The sequence below is a fragment of the Mustelus asterias genome, chromosome 1 (assembly GCF_964213995.1).
Source record: "Mustelus asterias chromosome 1, sMusAst1.hap1.1, whole genome shotgun sequence".
Lineage (NCBI taxonomy): Eukaryota > Metazoa > Chordata > Chondrichthyes > Carcharhiniformes > Triakidae > Mustelus > Mustelus asterias.
Genome location: NC_135801.1, coordinates 42774776 through 42802481, shown reverse-complemented (window position 1 = coordinate 42802481; position 27706 = coordinate 42774776). Strand labels below are relative to the sequence as shown.

Genomic DNA, 27706 nt, shown 5'->3' with positions numbered 1-27706 from the left:
GCCCATCGAGTCTGCACTGACCACAATCTCACCCAAGCCCTACCCCCATATCTATCCACTAATCCCTCTAACCTACGCATCTCAGGACACTAAGGGCAATTTTAGCATGGCCAATCAACCTAACCCGCACATCTTTGGACTGTGGGAGGAAACCGGAGCACCCGGAGGAAACCCACGCAGACACGAGGAGAATGTGCAAACTCCACACAGACAGTGACCCAAGCCGGGAATTGAACCCAGGTCCCTGGAGCTGTGTGGAGCTTCTGAGGAGGTCTGTGCAGTTTTTCGCTGTGTTGTGTCGGAACTGTAAATCGATGAGTTGAGCGCCATATCCTGTTCTTAGGAGGACATCATTCAGCGTCTGTAGGTGTCTGTTGTGATCCTCCTCATCTGAGCAGATCCTGTGTATATGGAGGGGATGGCTTCTTTAATGTGTTTAGGATGGAAGTTGGAGAAGTGGAGCATCGTGAGGTTATCCGTGGGCTTGCGGTACAGTGAAGTGCTGAGGTGACCGTCCTTGATGGAGATGCGTGTGTCCAAGAATGCAACCGATTCTGGAGAGTAGTACATGGTGAGTCTGATGGTGGGATGGAACTTGTTGATGTCATCATATAGTTGTTTCATCTTCTCCGGCGCCTTCAACATGTCATCGATGAAGCCGAACATCTTGCCAAGGCCACCCCCACACCCCCTACTATTTGCCTTCAAACAACCACACAACCTCAAACAGACCATTGTCCGCAGCAAACTACCCAGCCTCCAGGAGTACAGTGACCACGACACCACACAACCCTGCCACAGCAACCTCTGCAAGATGTGCCGGATCATTGACACAGATGCCATCATCCCACGTGTGAACAACATCCACCAGGTACATGGTACAATCTCTTGCGACTCGGCCAACATTGTCTACCTGATACGCTGCAGGAAAGAATGTCCCGAGGCATGGTACATTGGGGAGACCATGCAGACGTTACGATAACAGATGAATGAACACCGCTCGACAATCACCAGGCAGAAGTGTTCCCTTCCTGTTGGGGAACACTTCAGCAGTCACGGGCATTCAGCCTCTGATCTTCGGGTAAAGGTTCTCCAAGGCGGCCTTCAAGACACATGACAACGCAGAATCGCCGAGCAGAAACTGATAGCCAAGTTCCGCACACATGAGGACGGCCTCAACCGGGATCTTGGGTTCATGTCACACTATCTGTAACCCCCACGACTTGCCTGGACTTGCAAAATCTCACTAACTATCCTGTCTGGAAACAATTCACACCTATAATCTGTGCTTAACCCTCTCTCCACTCACATTGTCTGCACCTGTAAAGACTTGATTACCTGTTAAGACTCGCATTCCAACCATTATCTTGTAATTGAGTTTGTGTCTATATATGCCCTGTTTGTGGAACAAATCCTGCACTCACCTGGCGAAGGAGCAGCGCTCCGAAAGCTCATGCTACCAAATAAACCTGTTGGATTTTAACCTGGTGTTGTGAGACTACTTACTGCGCCTACTCCAGTCCAATGCCGGCAACTCCGCAACATGTCAGAGGGAAGACACTGCATTTGCATGGAGCAGTCTTATACATTTGCCATACAATGGTTACTTTTGAAGCTATACCCTGCCCTTAGCAGCTGGGAAATCCTTACATATTAATGTCTGATTTCCTGGCAGTTCACGTTTAGCAATCCCGTGAGCTGGCCTTTATTTTTGATTGGAGATGACTGGATGGAAAGAAAGTTTCTGGGGACAAAAGATATGGTTCACCAAGAAATTAAGTTAGACGTTCTTGTTAGGCAAGGCAATAAAAGGATATCTGGGGTGGATGGGAATGTACAATTCGAAATTCTAAACAGATCAGCCATGATCTTATTGAATGGCAGAGCAGGATTGAGGGGCCGAATGGCCTACTTCTGCTCCTACTTCATATGTCCCAATTTAGTGTATTATATTACAAGTATTTTCACCAATGATTTTCCCAGAATCTCTTCCGGGATAGTGACAGCACTTACAGTCCTCTATCATATGTGCCTCCTTTTATACGACCTGCTCTATCTGGTTTCTCACTACTTGAAGAAGTGTAGTTTATCCTCTTCATGTCAAAAGAGATTAGTAAGATCAGATTTTCAAAACAGGATTCTGTTCTTTTTATTAGAAAGCATTTTAAGGAAGGATGTTTATTGTGTTTAGGATGTCATTGAACTATGGAAACTCCAGGCCCGATTTTACCATTTTGATTCTAAGCGCTGGGCGGACTTGAATCTGGGAGTGTTTCAGATCCGACTTTTAGACCTGGCACCCCCATACGCACTATGCCTGAAAAAACATCAGCGATTCTGAATCGTGCTGCACAAGCCTGTGGGCGGGGCTTATCGTGTCCGAAACCCTACTGCTCCGATCGGCACTTCCAACTGCACATGCTGACAAACAAAATGATAGAATGCTGCTCCCCTACCACATTGTGCCTGGGCCGGATAATGCCTCCCCCGGCACCCACAGACATTGCCCAGCCCCACAACATTACTGACCTCCTTATTCCCCCCATCCGCCCGCCACCCGGCCCCCTCCCCTCCTTCCTCCCCAGTGATCTCAGGCAGAGTGGCAGCAGATCCCTCCCCTTTCCCCCTCACTTATCTCAGGCAGAGTGGCAGTAGACCCCCCCCCCCTTTCCCCCTCGCTCATCTCAGGCAGAGAGATCCATCCTCCCCCCTCCACCCTATAGATACCAGGCAGAGTGAGCCCCCTCACCCCCACCCCGGACCCTCCCACACAAGGCCCCCATCTCCTCCAGATTCTGATAGCTGTGTGATGCCTCCCTCTCTCTCCCGTGTCCCCAATCATTGAGGCACTCATCCACCACCCGCCTCCCTCCCCATCAGCACACCTGCAAGTGCCCACTTGCTTTTCCCTCAATGCCAACAAGCAAACTGAATGGAACTTGCTGGAATGCTCTGCCAAACTGCCTGCAGCTGATCTGCCCTAACGAGGGGCAGCACCATTAAAAACTCAGGACTGGTCAGGCAGGTATTCCTGCAGAAACTGTGTGCACGACCGATTCTCTGAGGGCAACCTGGGGAGGCTGCCGGATGCAGCAGTGGTGAGGTGGGACACCCTCTTCCCCCCAGGAGGACGTGGACCAAAGGGAGCTGATGAAAATGCAGCCTGGGAGGAAAGCACCCCCTCGGTCAGTGCCAGGGCACTGGTCCCCTGAACCGAGAAGCAGTGCCGGAAAAAAGTCAATGATCTCATCTGTGCAGCAAGGGTGAGTGCTGAACTCCATCTTGCATCTTCCCCTGAATTTCCCCCAGATCCTCCCATCCCCAGCACCCTGCATACTTCCAGCTCCTGACCCCTAAGCCTCTTCCAGCTTCCTTTCCCCCCAATGAGCCCCACTGTGCTTACCCTCTAAGGGCCACCACCTGATACTGTGCAGGAGTCACACCACCATTTCTTTCATGGATCCTTCTGTCTCCACAGGAGAAGTCTGAGCACAACAACAGTGAGAGGGCGAAGACAGGAGGGTGGTGAGCCAGACCTCTGGGTCCTCACTCCCTTTGAGGAGCGAGTGCTGGAGCTTCTCCAGAGAAGGGGAAATGCCGGCTGTCAGTGACAGCATGGTCAGGCTGCTGTCAAGACGTGAGCACCTGTCATTCCTTCAGTCACTTTGAGGCAACTTCTCGCGGGCACGAGTTTCAGGTGTGAGGGGCAAGGTTTAAAGGAGATGTATGAGGCATATTTATTTGCACATTAACGTAGTGGGTGCCTGAAACTTGCCACCGGGGGAGGTCGTGGATGCAGATACGCTAGTGACCTTTAAGGGGCATCTCTACAGTTATGTGAATGGGATGGGAATATAGGCGTATGGTCTCCAGAACATAGAGAACATAGAACATAGAAATGCTACAGCACAAACAGGCCCTTCGGCCCACAAGTTGCGCCGAACATGTCCCTACCTACTAGGCTTACCTATAACCCTCTATCTTACTAACTTCCATGAACTTATCCAAAAGTCTCTTAAAAGACCCTATCGAATCCGCCTCCACCACCACTACCGGCAGTCGATTCCACGCTCCCACCACCCAGGGTAGGGGGTTACAAATAAGATGGGCAGCCTGGTTGCTACAAACGTGGAGGGCCGAAGGGCCTGTTCCTGTGATGTAATTTTCTTGTTTCTTTATTCTATGTTCAATGGAGACATGTGAATCATGTGTTTGGCATCCCGGATTCTTCTCCCTCCCTTGCAGTTAACCTTGTCTCCTGTGTTGCAGGGACAGATCCGGATGCCCCGGGGCCTTCTGGATGACAGGCCCCAGCTACAGCTCCCGCTCCTCCTGGTCCAGACAGCTCAGACGAGTCCTCGGAGGATATGGGTGAAGGGACCTCCGAGGGTGGCACCGTTTTGCGTCAGCTGCCATCTCACAGCTCACCATCCCAGATACTGACATGTCGGTGGGTCCAGTTAGTGTTGAGCCTTCTGGGTCACTCTCTGGTGAGCACAACACATCTGATAATGGTGGAGGAGGGAACGTCCGAGGCCTCTGGCATGCAGGGGCCTGCCGGAGGCAGGGACACAGCTGGCCCCAGGCTGGTCCTCTGAGATCACTTCTCCCTCAGCTGCTGGAGATGCAGCAACAGAGCCAGGGAATGCAGGAGGGGCTGACGACCACACGAGACCGACTGCGAGGCTGTTGGGAGGAATCCCAAAGCTTTCAGGTGGACCAGTTATTGCCTTTCTTGTGTGCTTCCCAGGCCAACACTGCAAGGGTGGCATCTACAGTGGAAAGCCTGGGGCAGGGGATCCTCACCATGAGTGGCAGGCTCAAAGCGATGGCCAAGTCACAGGCCACAGCAGAGTTCCAGAAGGCCGTGGCCAAGTCACAGCGGGCCACAGCTGAGGGACTGAACAGGCTTCTCGGGATTCTGCGGCCCATAGCTGAGATGCTCGAGAGCTTGCAGGAGACTCAGCAGACAGCGCTGAGACACAGCGGGCTATGGCAGCAGCCATTGAGAACATGCCCCTGTCTTAGAGAGTCATGGCTGTGGGGTTGCAGAGCATGGCCCAGTCTCAGAGGGCCATGGCTGAGGGCCTGCAGTGCGTGGCCCAATCTCAGAGGGCACTTGCCGTGGCCATTGAGAGGTGGCCCCGACTCAAGTGGCCATCACAGAGGGCTCGACCATCATGGGTAGGACACAAGTGGTCCTCCAGGACTGGCAGTGCCAGGTGATGTCGGAGCTTCTGGAGATCACTGCAGAAGCACCGCCATCCTATGGAATGACCCAGGGGCCCACAGGAACCCCAAGGGGGGGAGGAAGGGCTCGAGCCCATGCGGGGGCCTTCCAACCAGGAGACTGTGGCTGTGTCTACACCTTCATGCTCCCCCCCCCCTTTCTGACACCGGGACATCTCTGGGGCAACAGGATGAAGAAGGTGTCATGGAAACATCCCAGATACTTGGAAGGAGGTCCAGGACCTCCAGAGAACACCCGCCACGCGCATCACAGGCCACGGGGCGAGGTAGGCAGCTGCCCCCTCCACCTCCGATGTACATTCTGGAGAGTCACTGAGACGTAGTGGTAGACTACGTGAGGTTAGGATGTTGTAGTTGCACTGAGGTGGCACGGGTGAAGGGCTGCATTAGTTAGAAAGATATTTAAGCACCGTAACAATTTCTGTTCACAAGTTTTTATGTTAGAACATCTTATTTAAACACCTTTAATGTAAATAAATGTTTTATCACCACCCACCTGTGATTAATTTGTCTCGATTATGAATCCTGTTCGATTGATGATTGCCTGAGGGATGCTTCATGTTGATGTCAATTGGGGAGGCCCCTCAATGATGTGTCATTGAGAAAAGGATGGCATTGGTTCCCCAGACACTGGGGCCTTGTATGGGGATTTCAGATCCCTTGCCCACTACACAGACGTGGGCCCAGGTGCCAGCGTGCATGCGAAGCTCAGATAGGAGTCAGACTAGTTTGCACCAGGGCATCATCATAATGGTGCTTAGTGAGTCATCATCACCTTCCTGCCTGCCAAAAAACACAGCATATCCAGGCCCACCACTCTGGTTTGACAATGTGCAAGATATAGAAAGAATTTGGCGGGGGGTGTGGGTGAAGATAGAACCCACAAACACAAACCCCTAATGAGTGAACCGCCTGGTTATCAGGGCCTCCCTTGCTGCCTTCGCATGCCTCATTTGGGCTGCCAGCCCTCAAGCGGCTGGTTGGTATTCCCCGGTATGCTCTTCCTCATCTTTCTCCTCCTTCTCTTCCTCCTCCACCTGCTGGTCATTCTCCCCTGCGACGACTGGCTGGTCAGCCTCCGCGTTCCTCCTTCTCCTCCAAGAAGTCATCTCTCTGTAGAGCCTGAGTGTGCAAGGCACAGCACACGACCACTATGCGGGAACAGATCACTGGGCTGTATTGGAGGGCCCCGCCAGATCAGTCCAGGCACCAAAATCACATCTTGAGGAGCCCAATGCTCTCCACTGTCGAGTGGCTGGCTACATGGGCCTCATTATGGCGGGCCTCCGCCTCAGACACAGGCCTCTGCACAGGCGTCATCAGCCATGTCCGAAGCGGCTAACCCATATCACCCAGGAGTCACCCCCGCAGCCTGGGCTCCACCTCGAATGCCTTAGGGATGTCCGAGCTCCTGACAATGAAGCTGTCATGCACGCTGCCTGGATGTCTGGTGTAAACGTGCACGATGGTCATATTATGGTCGTACACTAGCTGAACATTCAGGGAGTGGAACTCCCTTCCTATTTACAAATCTTCGCAGATTCTGTAGGGGCGCCTTGAGGGCGACATGTGTGCAGTCGATCGCCCCCTGCACGTTAGGCATCCCCACAATGGCCGCGAACCCTACAGCCCGGGCTTCCTGTTGCGCCTGGTCCAGGTTGAAGTTGATGAACTGGCCAGCCCGGGCATACAGGGCTTTAGTGACCTGCCTCACACAGGTGAAGGGCAGAGTGGGAGATGCCACAGAGATCTCCGCTCGGAGTCTGGAAAGAACCTGTCGCGTAGAAGTTTAGAGTGGCTGTCAATTTGACAGCCACCGAGAGTGGGTGCCCCCCTGCACACACACCCCCCCCCCCCCCGCCTCTTGGTGCCAGGTCCTGCAACAGGTTGCACAGGTGTTGCATGGTCTCCTTTTGGAGTCAGAGACGTCAGCGGCACACGATACCCAACATCTGATCGAAGGACACTCGTGCACGGAATTGCTGGGGTCTCTGCTCCTTCATTCTACAACCCCCCCCTCTGGGTGAATGGCGGCCACCTCCTGCCTCTGGTGGTCGTCTCCCTCTGGTCTTGAAAGTGGTAAGGCCTCTTGTTCCCACAATTCTTCCTCTTGCTCCTCCTCCGCAGCTCCAGCAGCAACCAAAAGGACAGCTAGATCTAGCTAGATCTATTTGTTGCTTAGAAAAAGCCATGTTGTCACTCTAAAAGGCGGGGGGAGATGGAGAGGAACACATGTAGAGGTTATGGAATGCTGCTTACCCCTAGCACATCAACAGTCACTGTCCATAACCCCAAGTCCCCCAGCCACATGCTCCCCACAATCACAGCACCCACCCCAAGTCCCCCAGCCACATGCTCCCCACAATCACAGCTCCTTGCCAAGTTAAGAGGCTGCAGCAGTGCAATTTGCAAAGGCTTTGTGCACATCCTTCAGCTGGAAGTGAGCTGAGTGCACTATGACCCAGCAGCACCGCAAGACCCGAGGTCAGTGCTGAGACCTGGGTCCGTACTGCAAGTCGGGCATCAGAGACCCTGCAGAGCCCCCAATTCCCCACACACTCGCAGAGCCATCACTGACCTGAGACAGAAAATGGCCGCAACAACAGGACACCCGTGAGTAACAGAGAGCTGTCGGACGCCATGCACTTACCTCCTCACTAACCCTCACTGATGGAGCGCCCGAATCGGACTTTTATTGAGCATGTCTGATTCGCGCCGATTCCTGATTGGCGGACGCGGTAGTAAAGGAGGAAGTGCCTCACACCCGACTTTACCAAGTTTTTGCACCCGAATGATGGTAAAATGATGGCAAAATGATGGTAAAACCGGGCCCACCATGTCAGTCCAAGAAACATAGGAAAAAGTTTGTTTCATAGTTTTTGTCAATTAATTTGCAAGCTGCTGGTTCGGGATTCTGTGGTGTTAATATCAGATTTGGTTAATTGGGGAGAAACTCCAACTTCACTGATTGACTTGATGCTCCAGAACTTTCTGGATGTTTGCTATATTATATCATAAAGTGTTACGTTATTTTACTGATTGTGGTGTATTACCAAAAGAAAAATGCCAGTGAATTTCAGCTGATTTAAAATAGACAATATTCAAACTTACTGTGGGTGGCAAAAAAAGAATGGTATGGCTAATAAAGGCTTTGCAGACAAAGGTATGTACATACTGGGATGTTGATTGATATGAAAATTAATTTCAAAGTGTCTTATTTTGTAATATTTTTAATAAAATCCCAAGGTAACCAAAGGAAATTATGGAATTATGGTCCGGGATACCAACTTAATGCATTCATCTGAAATTCATCTCTGTTAAATGTGTTAATGCCTCCACTAAAATAATAAAAATAAATATTGCAATGAACAAGCTAATTGTGATAAAGACAGAAAATGCTGGAAATACTTAACTGATCACCCAGAATCTGTGGAGGGACGAGGTTGGGCTAAAGTTTCAAGTTTTATGGCGCTTTCTCAGAAAGATATTACTGATATAAGGTGGAACAGAACCAGGGAGAAACAAAAGCTCCTATTTCGGCAGAAGGCAGGAGGTGATTAAATGGCATAAGTGATGATGGCGTAAGATAAAAGGAGGGGATGATGAGATAAATTAGAGTAACAAATGTTGTATCCTAGATCAGGATTAAATAGTTACAGTGGAATAGCTAAATGGATGGGATGCATGGAAAATCGGGAAAATTCCGAAAGCGCTATAGGTCCAGGAATGTGGTGGAAGAAAGTCAGATTTTTAAAATTCAGTCCTAGGGCATGAGCATCGCTGGCATTTATGGCCCATCTCTAGTTGGCCTTGGAGGGCAGTTGAGAGTCAACCACCTTGCTGTGGCACTGGAGTCACATGTAGACCAAACCAGGTAAGGACGGCAGATTTCCTTCACTAAAGGACATTAGTGAACCAGATGGGTTTTTCCGACAACCGACAATGGTTTCATGGTCATCAGTAGATTTTTTTTTATTGAATTCAAATTCCATCACCTGCCGTGGCAGGATTCGAACCCGGGTCCCCCAGAACATTAGCTGAGTCTCTGGATTAATAGTCTAGCGATAATACCACTAGGCCATCGCCTCCCTCATAAACACCATGGACATCATTCTCCAGCTGTTCACGCCCTGCCACCGCTGCCAGCAAGGATGGAGAATTTGACACTCAGCCGTATCTTCGTTCACTTTTTAGCACGGCCAATCCTGCATATCTTTGGAGTGTGGGAAGAAACCACAGCACCCAGAGGGAACCCACGCAGACACGGGGAGAATGTACAAACTCCACACAGACAGTGACCCAAGCCGGGAATCGAACCCGGGTCCCTGGGCTGTGAGGCAGCAGTGCTAACCACTGTCCCACCGTGCTGTGAGCAGGGTCAGAGAATCTGGCTCTGCCCTGCCAGCCATGTACTGAAGATTCCTATACTCAGCTCGAACTCATAACCTCGCCATTGCCACAACTCTGGTCCCTCCATTCTACATTACTGGCACCCTTGTCTGAGGGAAAATATGAACTGTAGTTAGGCACTGAAGTTGCATGTTACATGTTATTTTAAGTAATAGGGCTGTAAAGTGCAAGTAAAAAGATGAGTGTTCTTTTTTCATCTTACATTGTGCTTCATTAGAACAGTGCAGGAAGGTAAGGACAGAGTTCAAATTGAGAATAAGATGGAGAGTTAAAGTGGTTAAAGCAAACCTTGAAGCTGCACGATGGCACAGTGGTTAGCACTACTGCCTCACAGTGCCAGGGACCTAGGTTTGATTCCTGGCTTGGGTCACGGTCCGTGTGGAGTTTGCACATTCTCCCCATGTCTGTGTGGGTTTCCTCCAGGTTTCTTCCCACACTCCAAAGATGTGCGGGTTAGGTGGATTGGCCATGCTAAAAAATTGCCCCTTAGTGTCAGGGGGGCTATCTAGGGTAAATGCATGGGGTTATGGGGATAAGGCCTGGGTGGGATTGGGGTTGGTGCAGATTCGATGGGCCGAATGGCTCCTTCTGCACTGTATGATTCACTTGCTCAGTTTTTTGCACGATTACACCCTAATTCTTTTGATAATTCACAAATGGCAAACAAAATGATGCTAACTGCTTTAGTTTATAATAGATAAATCTACATCATCATATGACTGAAATCACAGATTTCTTTTAGAAGCCTAGCAGTTGGGCAAATGTCTTTTATGAGAAGGGCCTTGATTCTGATTCTTTTCAGTACGGCTCTATTATCGTGAAAGAACACCTTTCCCTTTTGGTTATGAATTAACCTTAACTTTCCATTTCTCTATAAACAGCACTGTTGTTATACATTTGAAGGTGGAAGATCTCAGTGAATGTGTTTAGTAGCAACAAAATTCTGATTGATTGTTGAGTGTACATAATTTTAACAAATCTGTTTGATGTTTTTTTTTCTCTCACAGTCTGTTCCCAGTTTTCAAGAGGAGTCTATGCTATTTTTGGATTTTATGACAAGAAGTCTGTAAATACGCTTACGTCATTCTGCGGAACACTGCATGTTTCTTTCATCACCCCGAGCTTTCCTGCCGATGGCCTGCATCAATTTGTCATACAGATGAGGCCAGACCTCAAGGGTGCTCTTCTTAGTTTGATCGAATATTATCAATGGGACAAGTTTGCTTATCTGTATGACAGTGACAGAGGTACACACACGTTTTTCTGTATGTTACTCTAGCTTCCTTTGCATCATCTTCCGTGGTATGCAATGATTATGTATGACCATTTCACTGAAGAATAATCTAATAATTCAGATGAGTTTAAAGTAGCAAAATGATAGCAGATTAAGGTTGAGGTAAAGGCTGAGTATGGAAATTTTAGAAATGAGGCAGAGACTCTGACATTTCATTCAGGTGTCTTTAAGATTTTGGTCAAATAAAAAAAAAATCAGAACCTCCTTTATCTATCTCAATGGGGTCTTTTAAGAGACTCCTGGATGAATACATGGGACTTAATAGGATGGAGGGTTAGAGGTAGGCCTAGAAGGTAGGGATATGTTCGGCACAACTTGTGGGGCCGAAGGACCTGTTTTGTGCTGTAGTTTTTCTATGTTTCTATGTTTAAGTGAAAGAAATTGAGGGAAAGGAGAATAATTGCAGTCCGTTTAAAAAAAATAAGCAGAAACAGAAAATGCTGGAAAATCTCAACAGGTCTGATAGCATCTGTGGAGAGAGAATAGAGCCAACGTTTTGAATCAGGATGATCCTTTGTCAGAGGTCTGCTTTGGCAAAAACAAATGGGCTTGATTTTAATGTGACCTTTATTTGTTTCATGCATTCACATGATTACCAGTCATCCAGGAGAATAAGAGGTGGAACAGCTGAAGGTGGCCTCTTGGTGGATTTAATCCTTCTCCTTGATCTGATCCTCCTAGAATTGCATTGGCTGTCAAAGTGTTTATTGGGTTCAAGCCCTTTGAGTACACTAATCTGTTATAGGATACTGCTCCCAAACTTGGCAGGAACTGGACAAAGTCACATTTCCATGTATTCCTCCTAGCATTACAATAGCACCACTGGCTGCTGGCATCTTCGGATGGTTCTCCCCCATTTCAAACCCCCAATCTCCAGTTCACCTTCCCAGCCCTCCCTTCCACCCAGGCTGTACCTATGAGTAAGTTCAAAGTCTGAACTGTGGATTCTATGATCCTAGATTAGCATGATGTGGAGATGCCGGCGTTGGACTGGGGTGAACACAGTAAGAGTTTTAACAACACCAGGTTAAAGTCCAACAGGTTTATTTGGTAGCAAATGCCATTAGCTTTCGGAGCGCTGCTCCTTCGTCAGTTGGAGTAGAAATTTCCACTCCATCTGACGAAGGAGCAGCGCTCCGAAAGCTAATGGCATTTGCTACCAAATAAACCTGTTGGACTTTAACCTGGTGTTGTTAAAACTCTTACTGTGTTCCTAGATTAGCAGTCATGCTTTTACAATTTATGGAAATAAGTGCTAATCTAGAATGAACCATGGGCCGACAACTTTGGGTGCCCTTTCCCTGTAAAGAATTTCAGCTACATGAGTGAATGTAACTCCATTTTAAAAAAATGGAAATGCTATAGATTAGATAGATTTCTCCACGAGCCTGAATTTGCCAGTCCAGTCAGCTGTGGCTCAGTTGGTCACACATTTATCTCTGAGTTAGACAGATGTGAGTTTAATTTCCATTTTAGGACTTTAAAGTAGAAATCAACACACCCAGTGCGATGCTGAGGGAATGCTACACTGCCAGAGGTGTTGTTTTTGGATCAGACGTTAAACCGACTGCTCTCCCAGGTGGATGTAATGAATCCAATAGTATTATGTTGGAGAAGGACAGGAGATTTATCTCCCTACCTCCTGGTCAATATTTATCCACAATTACTGTCACAAAAGCAGATTATTCAGTCATTCTCACATTGCTGCTTGTGGGAGCTTCCTGTGCACATATTCACTGCTATCTTTCCTACATTATGACATTGGCAACACTTCAAAAGTACTTCATAAGCTATAAGGTGCTTTGGGACATCCTGTGGTTACAAAAAGTGCTCTATTAATGTGAGCTTTTATTTCTTATGATTCCCTCTTGATTCATTCATTAATTCTGCATGAATAAAGGATGTGGTATATAATTTACTGCAGACAACTGCTTATTTCACTGCTATCGTTATTGATGTGTGTGCTAAATTACATAAACTGCAAGGAAGCTGACATAGTTGAAGAGTAGCCACTGAAAATATATTTCAACTATTTAATGTTACTCTTACTGTGAAATATGACAGCTTTTAATCATGTCGAACACTGCCTTAATGCAATCATGGTCATCAATTAACAACTGTGGCCAAGAATTTGGTTTTGCTTTTTCTAATGAATTTGGTAAGATGTTCTGAAGTTGTAATTAAACTCTGATTAGCTTATTCAAAATGTCTAATGCCCTCTTTAAGTGAGTGCAGTGGACACCCAAAATGATTGGCTTCTGATTAGTGACCTGGCAAACTTCTGGAGATTAAATTGGGTGTGGGATACCACCATCCAAAATTAATTTCCCAAACAATTATCTAAGACCCAGAAAACTAGTGTGATATGGGCCAAATCACTGGGAATCACAGAATTCTTATGGTGCTGAAGGAGGCCATTTGGTCCATGACGTTTGCACCATCTCCAAACATACATCATGACTTAGTGCCATTCTCCTGTCTTTTCCCCATACCCTTGTAGGTTGTTTCTATTCAAATAATCATTGAATGTCTTGATTGAACCTGTCTCCACCACAATTCCAGGCAGTGATTCCAGACCTGAACCAGTCATTGGGTGGGATATTTTGGCCGCGCTCGCCCCAAAACTGGAAAATCACGGCCGAGATCAATGGACCTTTGCAAGGATCCCCCCTCGCTATGATTCCCATGGCAGGTGGGACAGGAAAACTCCCCTCATTGTGTGAAAAAGTTTTTCCTCACATCACATTTGCTCCTTTTGAAAATCACTTTAAATTTATGCCCCCTCGTTCTTGGTCCTTTTACAAGTTAGATCAGTTTCTCCCTACCTACTCTGTCCAGCCCCCTCAGGATTTTAAATATCTCTATTTAATCTCCTCTTAGTTTTCTTCTCTCAAAGGAGAACAGTCCCAACCTCTCCAATCTATCCTCATAAAACTGCAGTTTCTCATCCCTGCAACCATTCTTGTAAACCTCTTCTGCACTCTCTCCAATGCGTTCGCATCCTTCCTATCGTGTGGTGCCTAGAATTGTAGATAATACTCCAGCTGAGGTCTAACCAGTGTCTTGTATAAATTCAACATTATCACCTTGCTGTTGTACTCTGCGCTCGTATTAAAGCTCAGAATACTATTTTTTTAATTTCAAAAATATACTTTATTCACAAAAACTCTGAAAGAAGCAATTGCAAAACGACATTTCTGATAATTACAAACTGTGCAAAAAAGACCAGTCATATTTACAATACTTTACGATGCTCAGTTACAAGACATTATATTCATTACAGTTCAGTTCTTCAAACTATATACATTCATCGCATTTCACTGTATGTTGTTAATAGAATCAGAGAAACAAAGGAATCCCTACAGTGCAGAAGGAGGCCATTCAGTCCATCGAGTCTGCACCAACCCACCTTTTTGTCACACCCAGGAGCTATCCCTGTAACCCCACCTATTTACTCTGCTAATCCACCTAACCTACATATCTTGGGGCACGCTAAGGGGCAATTTAGCATGGCCAATCCACCTAATCTCCATATCATTGGACTATTAACTTTACCTCACCTGTCACCTTCAATTATCTATGCAAATTCTCCTCCAAATTCTTCACAGTGTATCATTAACTTATTTCCTTTTCACTCTTGCACCTCCTTCTGTATATCCTTCCATAACCATGCAACTATACAATATGCCAATGGGAGAAAGAAGACTGGAGAACATTTCTTCACAGGTTCCATTAGCAAAGCTGTTCTATAGATCAATTGATGACTAATGCACCACTGTGGGACAGCAGAAGCTGTTGCTTCAGTTTAATCCCAAGTAGGTATTTTCCTGGATCATATTTTTCACATTGACTTTGAGGCTGGTAGAGTGGCAATGAAGTGGGACCCCATCCATCATTGTCACTCTGCCACAGCTGAAACCCATTTTCCTGATTTGGGGCTTATTTAGCAGAGAGGTTTTCAGATTATTCCTGCTACCATGAAGGAGCTTGCTGCTACCAACTGGGATGATTCTTCAGCAACACAAGAAGTGACTAGGGATTTAAAGAGGTACAGAGAATTCATTTTAAAAGGAACACGCCTAAAAAGGTTAGTTGTTGGGACGAGAGAGAGAGTGGAGTCCCCTGCTGGCCCTCACCATCTATGCAATCATTTGGGGAGGGTTGCAGATTTGTTCTTTGCCAGTACAAAGGGAGACTGTCACCTTTCTTCTGATGGAGGCAGCAGAGATAAGCAGGGAAATGGGACAACTTACTACCTTTTTGTTCACAGACACATGCTGGGAAGGGCTGATCGGGGACTGTCGCTGTGGGACAGAAGGAGGGAAATTGATGTCAGGTGGGAATGCAATGGTAGGCCTCATGACTGATCTAGTCCCACTTTCCCCCCATTGTCCTATCTTAAAATTGGACTCCACAAGCAAATATCAGTGATTGGAATCAATTCACATATATTTTTAGTACATTTATTTAAAAAAAGATTATAAATTATTTAATTTTACCATGGTTTTATGAGAAATCTACCAAATTGATTGGAGTTGAAGCCCAGGATCAATTAACTGTATTCAGTGGCAGAGCAGGCTTGATAGACTGTATGGTCTTTCCCTACTCCGATTTCATATGTTATGTTTGTCTGAGTAATTGATGTATGAATGTTTTATGGTCCTGTAAAAAGAATCCATTTCAAACATCCTCTGACATGCTTTTGTCAGGCTAAGCCAGTATTCATAACATATCATTGTTAATTTCATGCGGGTAGTAATTGAAAATGAGAACATTGGGTGATTTATAGTGAAATAGCTCAATTCGGAACCAAATTTCTTCAGGCTTGAATTTAACATCGAGACTATGTTCTGCTGTTCTTATCTCTTAGGATTGTCAGTCTTACAAGCAGTCCTGGACGCTGCTGCTGAAAACAAATGGCAAGTCACAGCAATCAATGTCGGAAATATAAAAGATGAGAGGAAAGATGAAGCCTACCGCTCACTTTTTCAGGACCTGGAAAATAAAAAAGAAAGACAAGTGATTCTTGACTGTGAGCGTGACAAAGTTAATGACATCATGGAACAGGTAGTTCTTTGTGTATTTTCAATAAACACAGCGTCAGGATTTACACTGCTATTATTTAGTTAAATCATGTGGATGTTCACAATGTGAAGCTCCGCATTGATAGATTCGTAATAAAATCTATCGGAGGTCTTGCGGCACAGTGGTAGTGCCCCTACCACTGGACCAGGAGCTCTGGGTTTCAGTCCAATAAGAAGTTTAACAACACCAGGTTGAAGTCCAACAGGTTTATTTGGTAGCAAAAGCCACACAAGCTTTCGGAGCTCCAAGCCCCTTCTTCAGGTGAGTGGGAATTCTGTTCACAAACAGGGCATATAAAGACACAGACTCAATTTACATGAATAATGGTTGGAATGCGAATACGTACAACTAATCAAGTCTTTAAGATACAAACAACGTGAGTGGAGAGAGCATCAAGACAGGCTAAAAAGATGTGTATTGTCTCCAGACAAGACAGCCAGTGAAACTCTGCAGGTCCAGGCAAGCTGTGGGGGTTACAAATAGTGTGACATGAACCCAATATCCCGGTTGAGGCCGTCCTCGTGTGTGCGGAACTTGGCTATCAGTTTCTGCTCAGCGACTCTGCGCCGTCGTGTGTCGCGAAGGCCGCCTTGGAGAACGCTTATCCGAATATCAGAGGCCGAATGCCCGTGACCACTGAAGTGCTCCCCAACAGGAAGAGAACAGTCTTGCCTGGTGATTGTCGAGCTGGGTTCATTCATCCGTTGTCGCAGCGTCTGCATAGTTTCCCCAATGTACTATGCAGACGCTGCAACAACGGATGAATGAACACCACTCAACAATCACCAGGCAAGACTGTTCTCTTCCTGTTGGGGAGCACTTCAGCGGTCACGGGCATTCGGCCTCTGATATTCGGGTAAGCGTTCTCCAAGGTGGCCTTCACGACACACGACGGCGCAGAGTCGCTGAGCAGAAACTGATAGCCAAGTTCCGCACACACGAGGACGGCCTCAACCGGGATATTGGGTTCATGTCACACTATTTGTAACCCCCACAGCTTGTCTGGACCTGCAGAGTTTCACTGGCTGTCTTGTCTGGAGACAATACACATCTTTTTAGCCTGTCTTGATGCTCTCTCCACTCACGTTGTTTGTATCTTAAAGACTTGATTAGTTGTAAGTATTCGCATTCCAACCATTATTCATGTAAATTGAGTCTGTGTCTTTATATGCCCTGTATGTGAACAGAATTCCCACTCACCTGAAGAAGGGGCTTTGAGCTCCGAAAGCTTGTGTGGCTTTTGCTACCAAATAAACCTGTTGGACTTTAACCTGGTGTTGTTAAACTTCTTACTGTGTTTACCCCAGTCCAACGCCGGCATCTCCACATCATTTCAGCCCAATGCCAGGACTTGTTGGCCACAGAAGGAGCAGTCACAACGCAGTTCAATGGGCTAAAAATCAGCTCGGGAATCCTTTCACCACCATTCCCCAAAGGGTGGTGTGAAGCTACATGAAAGAAAACCGACCGCTGTAATCAGGGTATGCAGTAAATCATAAAGCAAGTAATATATATCTTTCACTTACTTTTGCTCTTCCAGTGCTAGTTATTACAACACCATAACTACCCTGTCTGATTATTAGATAATAAACCTATGGTATAATTATTGTGAAAAAAGCACATTTTGCTCTCTGGAAAAGTTCTCTAACTTTTCAGCTCTGATCAAATGTCTAAAATCCTGACATTTTCTTTTTTGGATGTCATTTTAGACTTCATTTGTTTTGAAATTTCAGCAACTTTCATTTGTCTTATGTTCTGTATATAGAATTTTAAGCATACATTTCAGCACCCACATTTCAAAGGCATGTTGTAACAGAAGTGGTCTTCACCACTAACAGGATGCTTCTGTCAAGTCAAAAGACATTGTGCCTATCGCACAAATGAGTGATGTGGTAAATGAGTTTCAGTGCCAATGTGATGTGGTATATCCCAAGGACTGGCAGATCGTATCAAACAGCATATCTCTTCCACTGTTCAATACAGGCAATATATTGGCTGTACCTAACCAGCCCATGTTTGCAGAACTCCGTGTCCAACATTAGAGTGATTCTGGGACTGGACAACCTTTGCTAAATAATCCTCAGTACGCGGAAGATTATGCTGACTACCAATTTAAGATTTTCAGTTGGGCTCGCAGTGTGGCATATTTGCATGTAATGGAAGCTACATATATTAATACATAGAGCCCTATTCTTTGCAGACAAAAAGAACATTGCACCTGTTTCAGCTAAACAAAATACATGATAAATATTTGTTGATTTATTCGTCTGGGCAATGCGTTGACCAATCCGAGTCAAGCTGTATTGTTTGAAATTTTAAACCATGCTCAATAGTTAACTGTCAGTCACCATCAGCTGGTGCATTCTCTATGCCGGCATCTGAACTAATCACTTGCCATTCAATTAACAGTCTCTTCTCACATAGAGGGTGGGATTTTCTGCACAATCCATTGCGGAGGTGGTCTGCCATTGGCCAGCAGTGGGATCTTCTGGTCCCATTCCTGTTGAATGCACCCCTCACTGCTGGGAAACCTACGGCCGGGGTGCACCATTGGCAGGACTGGAAGATCCTGCCTGAACAGCTGGAAAATCCCAGCCAGTATAAAGTGGTTGTTTGCCCTGACATTGGAATTCTTGTGATTGTCTAGATGTGTGCAAGACAAAAAGCTTTGACAAAATAGCACAGTGGTTAGCACTGCTGCTTCACAGCTCCATGGACCTGGGTTCGATTCCTGGCTTGGGTCACTGTCTGTGTGGAGTTTGCACATTCTCCTCGTGTCTGCATGGGTTTCCTCCGGGTGCCCCGGTTTCCTCTCACAGTCCAAAGATGTGCGGGTTAGGTTGATTGGCCATGCTAAAAGATTGCCCCTTAGTGTCCTGAGATGCGTAGGTTAGAGGGATTAGTGGGTAAAATATGTAGGGATATGGGGATAGGGCCTGGGTGGGATTGTGGTCGGTGCAGACTCGATGGGCCGAATGGCCTCTTTCTGTACTGTAGCGTTTCTATGAAAATATATTTTTTCAGCAATACACAAGTTCTGTTGCACCAAGCAACTATTTGTACCTTATTTCTGTTGTATGTGCACAGGTTTCTACACCTAACAATTGGTAACAGGCCTGTTAAGGGGAAAGACTTTTTAAAAATTACTTTGCACTGAAGATTTGCGTCATGCAAATGGAGTTCAGATCAGCAAATAATTCACAGCACAACCCTGAGAATGAAGTTGAAGCAGTCTTTGCAGAACGTTACATGGTTTAATTTTAACTTGTAGGAAACAAATAAAGGTTCAAAAGCTTACTCATAATGAATGTCAATGTTTATACAAAAATAATTATTTCCACATCTTAAGGCCTGTCTATGTAAAGTACCACTTCCAAACTGAATGCATAATTAGTTGATTTACTGTCAAGCCAATACGAGCCTGTGCCACTTTTACTATGACTACAATGTCCCTCGATAGCTCTGACTCGATGTTCAATTTTATATTCTTCCTTGGGACTGTCTGGCTTCCATTTCATCCAACCTTCTGATAGACCAGTCAAAATTGGAAACCTGCATAGATCAGAAATTGCTGTAGGAAGCACTCTGAAGCATCACTGCACTTCTTACTGAACAGCTTATGCTATGCATAATTTTCTATTCCAGCAGCATTGCTACTTTAATTCAGTTTCCAGTACTCATTCATCTTATCTAAAATTATAATCAAGCTTGAGATGCAATTTTATGTGATGAAACTTAGTAAGTTACTGAAATATTGTGCAAATAATTGATGATTATATTAGTTAAATCAATATTTATCATTTCAAAAATTGTCATTCTAATCCCAAATGCCTACTGCTCATTTCCACTGAGTTGCTGAAGACACATTTTGATCTAAGTCATTAGCAAGACCTTCCCTTAGGATTATGGTTATTTTAATCACATTCGAAACATCCAATATAGAACATAGGCTGCATAAGTTAGTCTGAATGGAAAGGAAAATTGGACAGGATGTAGCATGGGGAATTATTCCAGTAATTCCCACACAGTCTGTTCTGGATTTAGGTGTAATTTCCCACACAGCCCACTCTGGATTTACAGGTAATTACCACCCAGTCTGCTCTGGATCTTGGGATCATTTTGCACCCAGTCTGTTCTGGATCTTGGGATCATTTTGCACCCAGTCTGTTCTGGATCTTGGGGTCATTTTGCACCCAGTCTGTTCTGGATCTTGGGATCATTTTGCACCCAGTCTGTTCTGGATCTTGGGATCATTTTGCACCCAGTCTGTTCTGGATCTTGGGATCATTTTGCACCCAGTCTGTTCTGGATCTTGGGATCATTTCCCACCCAGTCTGTTCTGGATCTTGGGATCATTTCCCACCCAGTCTGTTCTGGATCTTGGGATCATTTCCCACCCAGTCTGTTCTGGATCTTGGGATCATTTCCCACCCAGTCTGTTCTGGATCTTGGGATCATTTCCCACCCAGTCTGTTCTGGATCTTGGGATCATTTCCCACCCAGTCTGTTCTGGATCTTGGGATCATTTCCCACCCAGTCCATTCTGGGTCTGGGGTTAATTTCCCAGTAAGAAGTTTAACAACACCAGGTTAAAGTCCAACAGGTTTATTTGGTAGCAAAAGCCACAAGCTTTTGGAGCGCTGCTCCTTCGTCAGGTGAGTGGGAATTCTGTTCACAAATAGGGCATATAAAGACACAAACTCAATTTACAGAATAATGGTTGGAATGCAAATACTTACAGCTAATCAAGTCTTAAAGGTACAAACAATGTGAGTGGAGAGAGCACCAAGACCGGTTAAAGAGATGTGTATTGTCTCCAGACAGGACAGCCAGTGAAATTCTGCAAGTCCAGGCAGGCTGTGGGGGTTACAAATAGTGTGAGATGAACCCAATATCCCGGTTGAGGCCATCCTCGTGTGTGCGGAACTTGGCTATCAGTTTCTGCTCAGCGACTCTGCGCCGTCGTGTGTCGTGAAGGGCGCCTTGGAGAACGCTTACCCGAATATCAGAGGCCGAATGCCCGTGACCACTGAAGTGCTCCCCAACAGGAAGAGAATACTCCTGCCTGGTGATTGTCGAGCGGTGTTCATTCATCCGTTGTCATAGCGTCTGCATGGTTTCCCCAATGTACCATGCCTCGGGACATCCTTTCCTGCAACGTATCAGGTAGACAACGTTGGCCGAGTTGCAAGAGTATGTACCGTGTACCTGGTAGATGATGTTCTCACATGAGATGATGGCATCCGTGTCGATGATCCGGCACGTCTTGCAGAGGTTGCTGTGGCAGGGTTGTGTGGTGTCGTAGTCACTGTTCTCCTGAAGGCTGGGTAGTTTGCTGCAGACAATGGTCTGTTTGAGGTTGCGTGGTTGTTTGAAGGCAAGAAGTGGGGGTGTGGGGATGGCCTTGGCGAGATGTTCGTCTTCATCAATGACATGTTGAAGGCTCCGGAGGAGATGCCGTAGCTTCTCCGCTCCGGGGAAGTACTGGACGACGAAGGGTACTCTGTCCCCCGTGTCCCGTGTTTGTCTTCTGAGGAGGTCGGAGCGGTTTTTCGCTGTGGCGCATCGGAACTGTCGATCGATGAGTCGAGCGCCATACCCTGTTCTTATGAGGGCATCTTTCAGCGTCTGGAGGTGTCTGTTGCGATCCTCCTCATCTGTGCAGATCCTGTGTATTCGGAGGGCTTGTCCGTAGGGGATGGCTTCTTTAACGTGTTTAGGGTGGAAGCTGGAGAAGTGGAGCATCGTGAGGTTATCCGTGGGCTTGCGGTACAGTGAGGTGCTGAGGTGACCGTCCTGTTCTGGATTTAGGGTTAATTTCCCATCTGGTCTGTTCTGGATCTCGGGGGTAATTTCCCAACCAGTCTGCCCTGGATTTAGGGATAATATCCACTCAGTCTGTTCTGGATCTGGGGTAATTTTGCACCCAGTCTGTTCTGGATTTAGGGGTAGTTTCTCACCCAGCCTGTTCTGGATTTAGGGTTAATTTCCCATCTGGTCTGTTCTGGATCTATGGGGTAATTTCCCAACCAGTCTGTTTTGGATTTTGGGATAGATTCCCACCCAGTCTGTCCTGGATTTAGGGATAATATCACCCAGTCTGTCCTGGATTTAGGGATAATATCATTCAGTCTGTTCTGGATCTTGGGATAATTTCCCACCCAGTCTGTTCTGGGTCTGGGGTTAATTTTGCACCCAGTATGTTATGGATTTAGGGGTAGTTTCCCACCCAACCTGTTCTGGATTTTGGGGTAATTTCCTACCCAGTGTTTGTGGTCGGTGCAGACTCGATGGGCCGAATGGCCTCCTTCTGCACTGTAGGGTTTCTATGATTTCAGTCTGCTCTGGATTTAGGGATAATATCCACTCAGTCTGTTTTGGGTCTGGGGTTAATTTTGCAGTAAGAAGTTTAACAACACCAGGATTTAATTTTGCACCCAGTCTGTTCTGGATTTTGGTAATTTCCTACCCAGTCTGCCCTGGATTTAGGGATAATATCCACTCAATCTGTACTGGATCTTGGGGTAATTTCCCACCCAGTCTGCTCTGGACCTTGGGGTAATTTTGCACTCAGTCTGTTCTGGGTCTGGGTTAATTTCCCACCCAGTCTGTTATGGATTTTGCTGTAATTTTCCACCCAGTCTGTTCTGGGTTTACAGGTCTGGAAAATCCTGTTGAGTTGAATCGCAGAAGATCGGTCCACAAACATGTACTAAATTGAGCTTTGTGATAGTTCAGGAACCCCATTCCCACTTGTATGCATCTCTATTTAACCTGATATGCCTACAAATACAGGCTGTGTGAAAAACAACATGGTGATGATCTTCCAAAATTCCCTAGATTCTGGAATGTTCCTGAAGATTGGAAAGTAGCAAAAGTCACCCCACTATATAAGACGAGATGGAGAGAGAAAACAAGGAACTACAGATCTGTTAGCCTTGATCAGTAATAGGGAAATGCTAGAATCTATTATAAAGGATGTGATAAAGGGACACTTCAACAATAATGATGTGATTGGACATAGTCAGCATGGATTTATGAATGGGAAATCATAATTGATGAACTTGTTGGAATTGTTTGAAGATGTTACTAACAAAATTGTTAAAGGAGAGTCAATAGACTAAGTATATTTGGATTTTCAGAAGGCATTTAATAAACTCCCCCACAGGAGGTTGATTAGCTTAATAAAAGCACATGGGATAGGAGGCAATATACTGGCATGGATTAGTTTACCGGCAGGAAACAGAGTAGGAATAAACTGGTCATTCTCTTGTTGGCAGGCTGTGGCTAATGAGGAACTGCAGCATTAACATTCCATTAGTTTTCCTAATAGTTTGCTGCACCTGCATGTTAGCCTTCAGTAATTTATGGACAAGGAGACCCAGGTCCCTTTGTACACCGACACTAATTTCTTATCTTTTAGGAAATACTCTACACAGCTGTTCCTTCTACCAAAATGGATTACCACACATTTTTCCACGTTATATTTCATCTGCCGTGCACTTGCCCACTCACTAAATCTGTCCAAACCTTCCTGTAGCTGCTTTACATGTTCCTCACAACACATATATTTCTGGCTACTTTGTATAACTTTGTGCCAGGGTTTTCCAGTCGCTGTAACAACTTCTTTCTCTCAGATCGACAACACTTTTTTCTCCCTGATTTAGCTATTCCCAGAGAGAACTCAATGTCAAATGATGGTTTACCAAGTGCTCTATAAATTTGCACTCATGTGTAGTCAGACACAGCTCTGATTAGTCAGCATTGGGCCGATGACAAGCTTAGGCAAGTTTGGCTAACACAGAAATAACAGTGTAAATGTTTGGATTATCACGGGCATATTTACAGGGAATTTGATATTCTGTCAGAGGATGATTGATAACTTCGACATAACTGGAGTTTTGTGTCACCAGAATTTGACACATGCTGATTTCACTGTGGTTTCCCAACCTGTTCCCTCTTGATTTCAAACATTTTACCACCATGATCCTTCAGGAATTACAGGTGGTTACACAAATTGTTCCTGCTGGACTTACAGGTAGTTTCCCACCCCGTTCCCTCTGGATTTTCAGGTAGTTTCCCACCCTGTTCCCTTTGAATTTCCAGGTAATTTTCCACTCTGTTCCCTCTAGATTTACAGGTGGTTTCCATTTTATTCCCTGTGGATTTACAGCTATTTCCCACCCTGTTCCTTCTGGATTTACAGGTAGTTTCCAACCCGTTCCCTCTGGATTTTCAGGTAGTTTCCCACCCTGTTCCTCTGGATTTACAGGTAGTTTTCCCACCCTGTTCCCTCTGCATTTACAGGTAGTTTCCCTCTTTGTTCCCTCTGGATTTGCAAGCAATTTCCCACCTTGTTCCCTCTAGATTTACAGGCAGCTGTTCTCTCTACATTTACAGATGGTTTTCATCTTATTCCCTCTGGATTTTCAGTTAGTTTCTCCACCCTGTTCCCTCTGGATTTACACGTGTTTACACAAATTGTTCCATCTTGATTTACAGGTGGTTTCCCACCCTGTACCACTGGATTTACTGGTAGTTTCCCACCCTATTCCATCTGAATTTACAGATAGTTCACAACCCTGTTCCCTCTAGATTTACAGGTGGTTTCCATTTTATTGCCTTTGGATTTACAGGTATTTTCCGACCCTGTTCCTTCTGGACTTACAGGTAGTTTCCCTCCCAGTTCTTCTGGATTTACAGGTGGTTAGACAAATTGTTCCATCTAGATTTACAAGTAGTTTCTCACCATGTTCCATCTGGATTGACAGGTAGTTTTTCCACCCTGTTCTCTCTGGATTTACAGGTAGATTCCCATGCCATCCCCCCTAGATCGACAGGTGGTTACACAAATTGTTGCCTCTAGATTTACAGGTAGTTTCCCACTCTGTTCCCTCTAGATTTACAGGTGGTTTCCATTTTATTCCCTCTGGATTCACAGGTAGTTTCCCACCCTGTTCCCTCTGAATTTACAGGTAGTTTTCCACCCATTCCCTTTGGATTTATAGGTTGCTTCCCACCACGTTCCCTCTGGATTTACAGGTAGTTTCCCACTTTGTAACCTCTGGATTTCCAGGTAATTTTCCCACCCTGTACCCTCTGGATTTACAGGTAGTTTCCCACCCTGTTCCCTCTGGATTTACACTTAGATTTCCAATCTGTTCCCTCTGGATTTACAGGTAGTTTCCCACTCTGTTCACTCTAGATTTCTAGGTGGTTTCCATCTTATTCCCTCTGGATTTACAGGTAGCTTCCCACTTTGTTCCCTCTAGATTTACTGGTAGTTTCCCACACTGATCCTACTGGGTTTACAGGTAGTTTTCACACCCTGTTCCCTCTGGATTTGCAGGTTGTTTCCCAGTTTGTCCCCTCTGGATTAACAGGTAGTTTTGCCACCCTGTTCATATCATAGAATCATAGAAACCCTACAGTGCAGAAAGAGCCCATTTGGCCCATCAAGTCTGCACCGACCCCCATATCCCTACATGTTTTACCCGCTAATCCCTCTAATCTACGCATCTCAGGACATTAAGGGGCAATTTGGCAGGGGCAATTTGGCATGGCCAATTAACCTAACCCGCACATCTTTGGACTGTGGGAGGAAACTGGAGGAAACCCACGCAGACACAAGGAGAATGTGCAAACTCCACACAGAGAGAGTGACCGAAGTCGGGAATCGAACCCAAGTCCCTGGAGCTGTGAAGCCGATGGTAGTCATGATGTGGAGATGCCGGCGTTGGACTGGGGTAAGCACAGTAAGAAGTCTCACAACACCAGGTTAAAGTCCAACGGGTTTATTTGGTAGCAAATACCATAAGCTTTCGGAGCTTGCTGCTCCTTCGTCAGAGGGAGAACAGAGCCCACTCCATCTGACGAAGGAGCAGCAAGCTCTGAAAGCTTATGGTATTTGCTACCAAATAAACCTGTTGGACTTTAACCTGGTGTTGTGAGACTTCTTGCTGTGAAGCAGCAGTGCTAACCACTGTGCTACCGTGCTGCCTGGATTTGCAGGTAGTTTCCCAACCTGTTCCCTCTGGGTTTACAGGTAGCTTCCGATCTATTCCCTCTAGATTTACAAGTGGTTTCCATCTTATTCCCTCTGAATTTACAAATAGTTTCCCACCCTGTTCCCTCTGGATTACAGGTAGTTTCCCACCCTGTTCCCTCTGGATTACAGGTAGTTTCCCACCCTGTTCCCTCTGGATTACAGGTAGTTTCCCACCCTGTTCCCTCTGGATTACAGGTAGTTTCCCACCCTGTTCCCTCTGGATTACAGGTAGTTTCCCACCCTGTTCCCTCTGGATTACAGGTAGTTTCCCACCCTGTTCCCTCTGGATTACAGGTAGTTTCCCACCCTGTTCCCTCTGGATTACAGGTAGTTTCCCACCCTGTTCCCTCTGGATTACAGGTAGTTTCCCACCCTGTTCCCTCTGGATTACAGGTAGTTTCCCATTTTGTTCCCTCTAGATTTACAGGTAGTTTCCCACCCTGTTCCCTCTGGATTTACAGCTAGTTTCTCACCCTGTTCCCTCTGGATTTACAGTTAGTTTGCCACCCTGATCCCACTGGGTTTACAAGTAGGTTCCCACTTCATTCCCTCTGGATTAACAGGTGGTTGCCGTCTTGTTCCCTCTGGATTTACAGGTGCTTTCCCACCCTGTTCCCTCTGAATTTACAGGTGGTTACACAAATCGGTCCCTCTAGATTTACAGATAATTTTCCATCCTGTTCCGTCTGAATTTACAGGTAGTTTCCCACTTCATTCCCTCTGGATTAACAGGTAGTTTTCCCACCCTGTATCATCTAGATTTCTTGGGTGGTTTCCGACCCCATTCCCTCTGGATTTACAGCTAGTTTCGCACCTGATCCCACTGGGTTTACAGGTTGTTTCACAATTTGTTCCCTCTGAATTAGCAGGTAATTTCCCACCCCGTTCCCTCCTGGATTTACAGGTAGTTTCCCACCCTGTTCCCTCTGGATTTGCAGGGTGTTTCCCAGTTTGTCCCCTCCGGATTAACCGGTAGTTTTGCTACCCTGTTCCGTCTGGATTTACAGGTAGTTTCCCAATCTATTCCCTCAAGATTTACAGGTGGTTTCCATCTTATTCCATCTGGATTTGCAGGTATTTTCCCACCCTGTTCGCTCTGTATTTACAGGTAGTTTCCCACTCTGTTCCCTCTGAATTTACAGGCAGTTTCTCAGCCTGTTCCTGCTGGTTTTACCGGTAGTTTGCCACCCTGCTCCCTCCAGATTTACAGGTAGTTTCCCACTTTGTTCCCTCTGGATTTACACGTTGTTTCCCACCCTGTTCCCTCTGGATTTACAGGTAGTTTCCCACCCTGTTCCCTCTGGTTTACAGGTATTTTCCCACCCTGTTCCTTCTGGATTTACAGCTAGTTTCTCATCCTGTTCCCTCTGGTTTACAGGTACTTTCCCACCCTGTTCCCTCTGGTTTACAGGTACTTTCCCACCCTGTTCCCTCTGGATTAGCAGGTAGTCTTGCCACCCTGTTCTGTCTGTATTCACAGTTATCTTCCCAATCTATTCTCTCTAGATTTACAGTTGGGTTTCCACCTTATTCCCTCCGGATTTACATGTAGTTCCCCACCCTGTTTTTCTGGATTTACATGTAGTTCCCCACCCTGTTCCCTCCGGATTTACATGTAG

General features: G+C 46.1%; 1 protein-coding gene across 3 annotated transcripts in view; it reads left to right on the top strand.

The window, feature by feature from the left end:
• The window catches only part of gria2b (glutamate receptor, ionotropic, AMPA 2b), a 196290-nt gene that overhangs the window by 55078 nt on the left and 113506 nt on the right, over positions 1–27706 (top strand). For all 3 annotated transcript variants that reach the window (XM_078211989.1, XM_078211978.1, XM_078211968.1), the window contains exons 3-4: positions 10668–10907; positions 15825–16021. In XM_078211989.1, coding sequence (XP_078068115.1) covers positions 10668–10907; positions 15825–16021 — 437 coding nt within the window. The remainder of the gene's footprint in view (positions 1–10667; positions 10908–15824; positions 16022–27706) is intronic.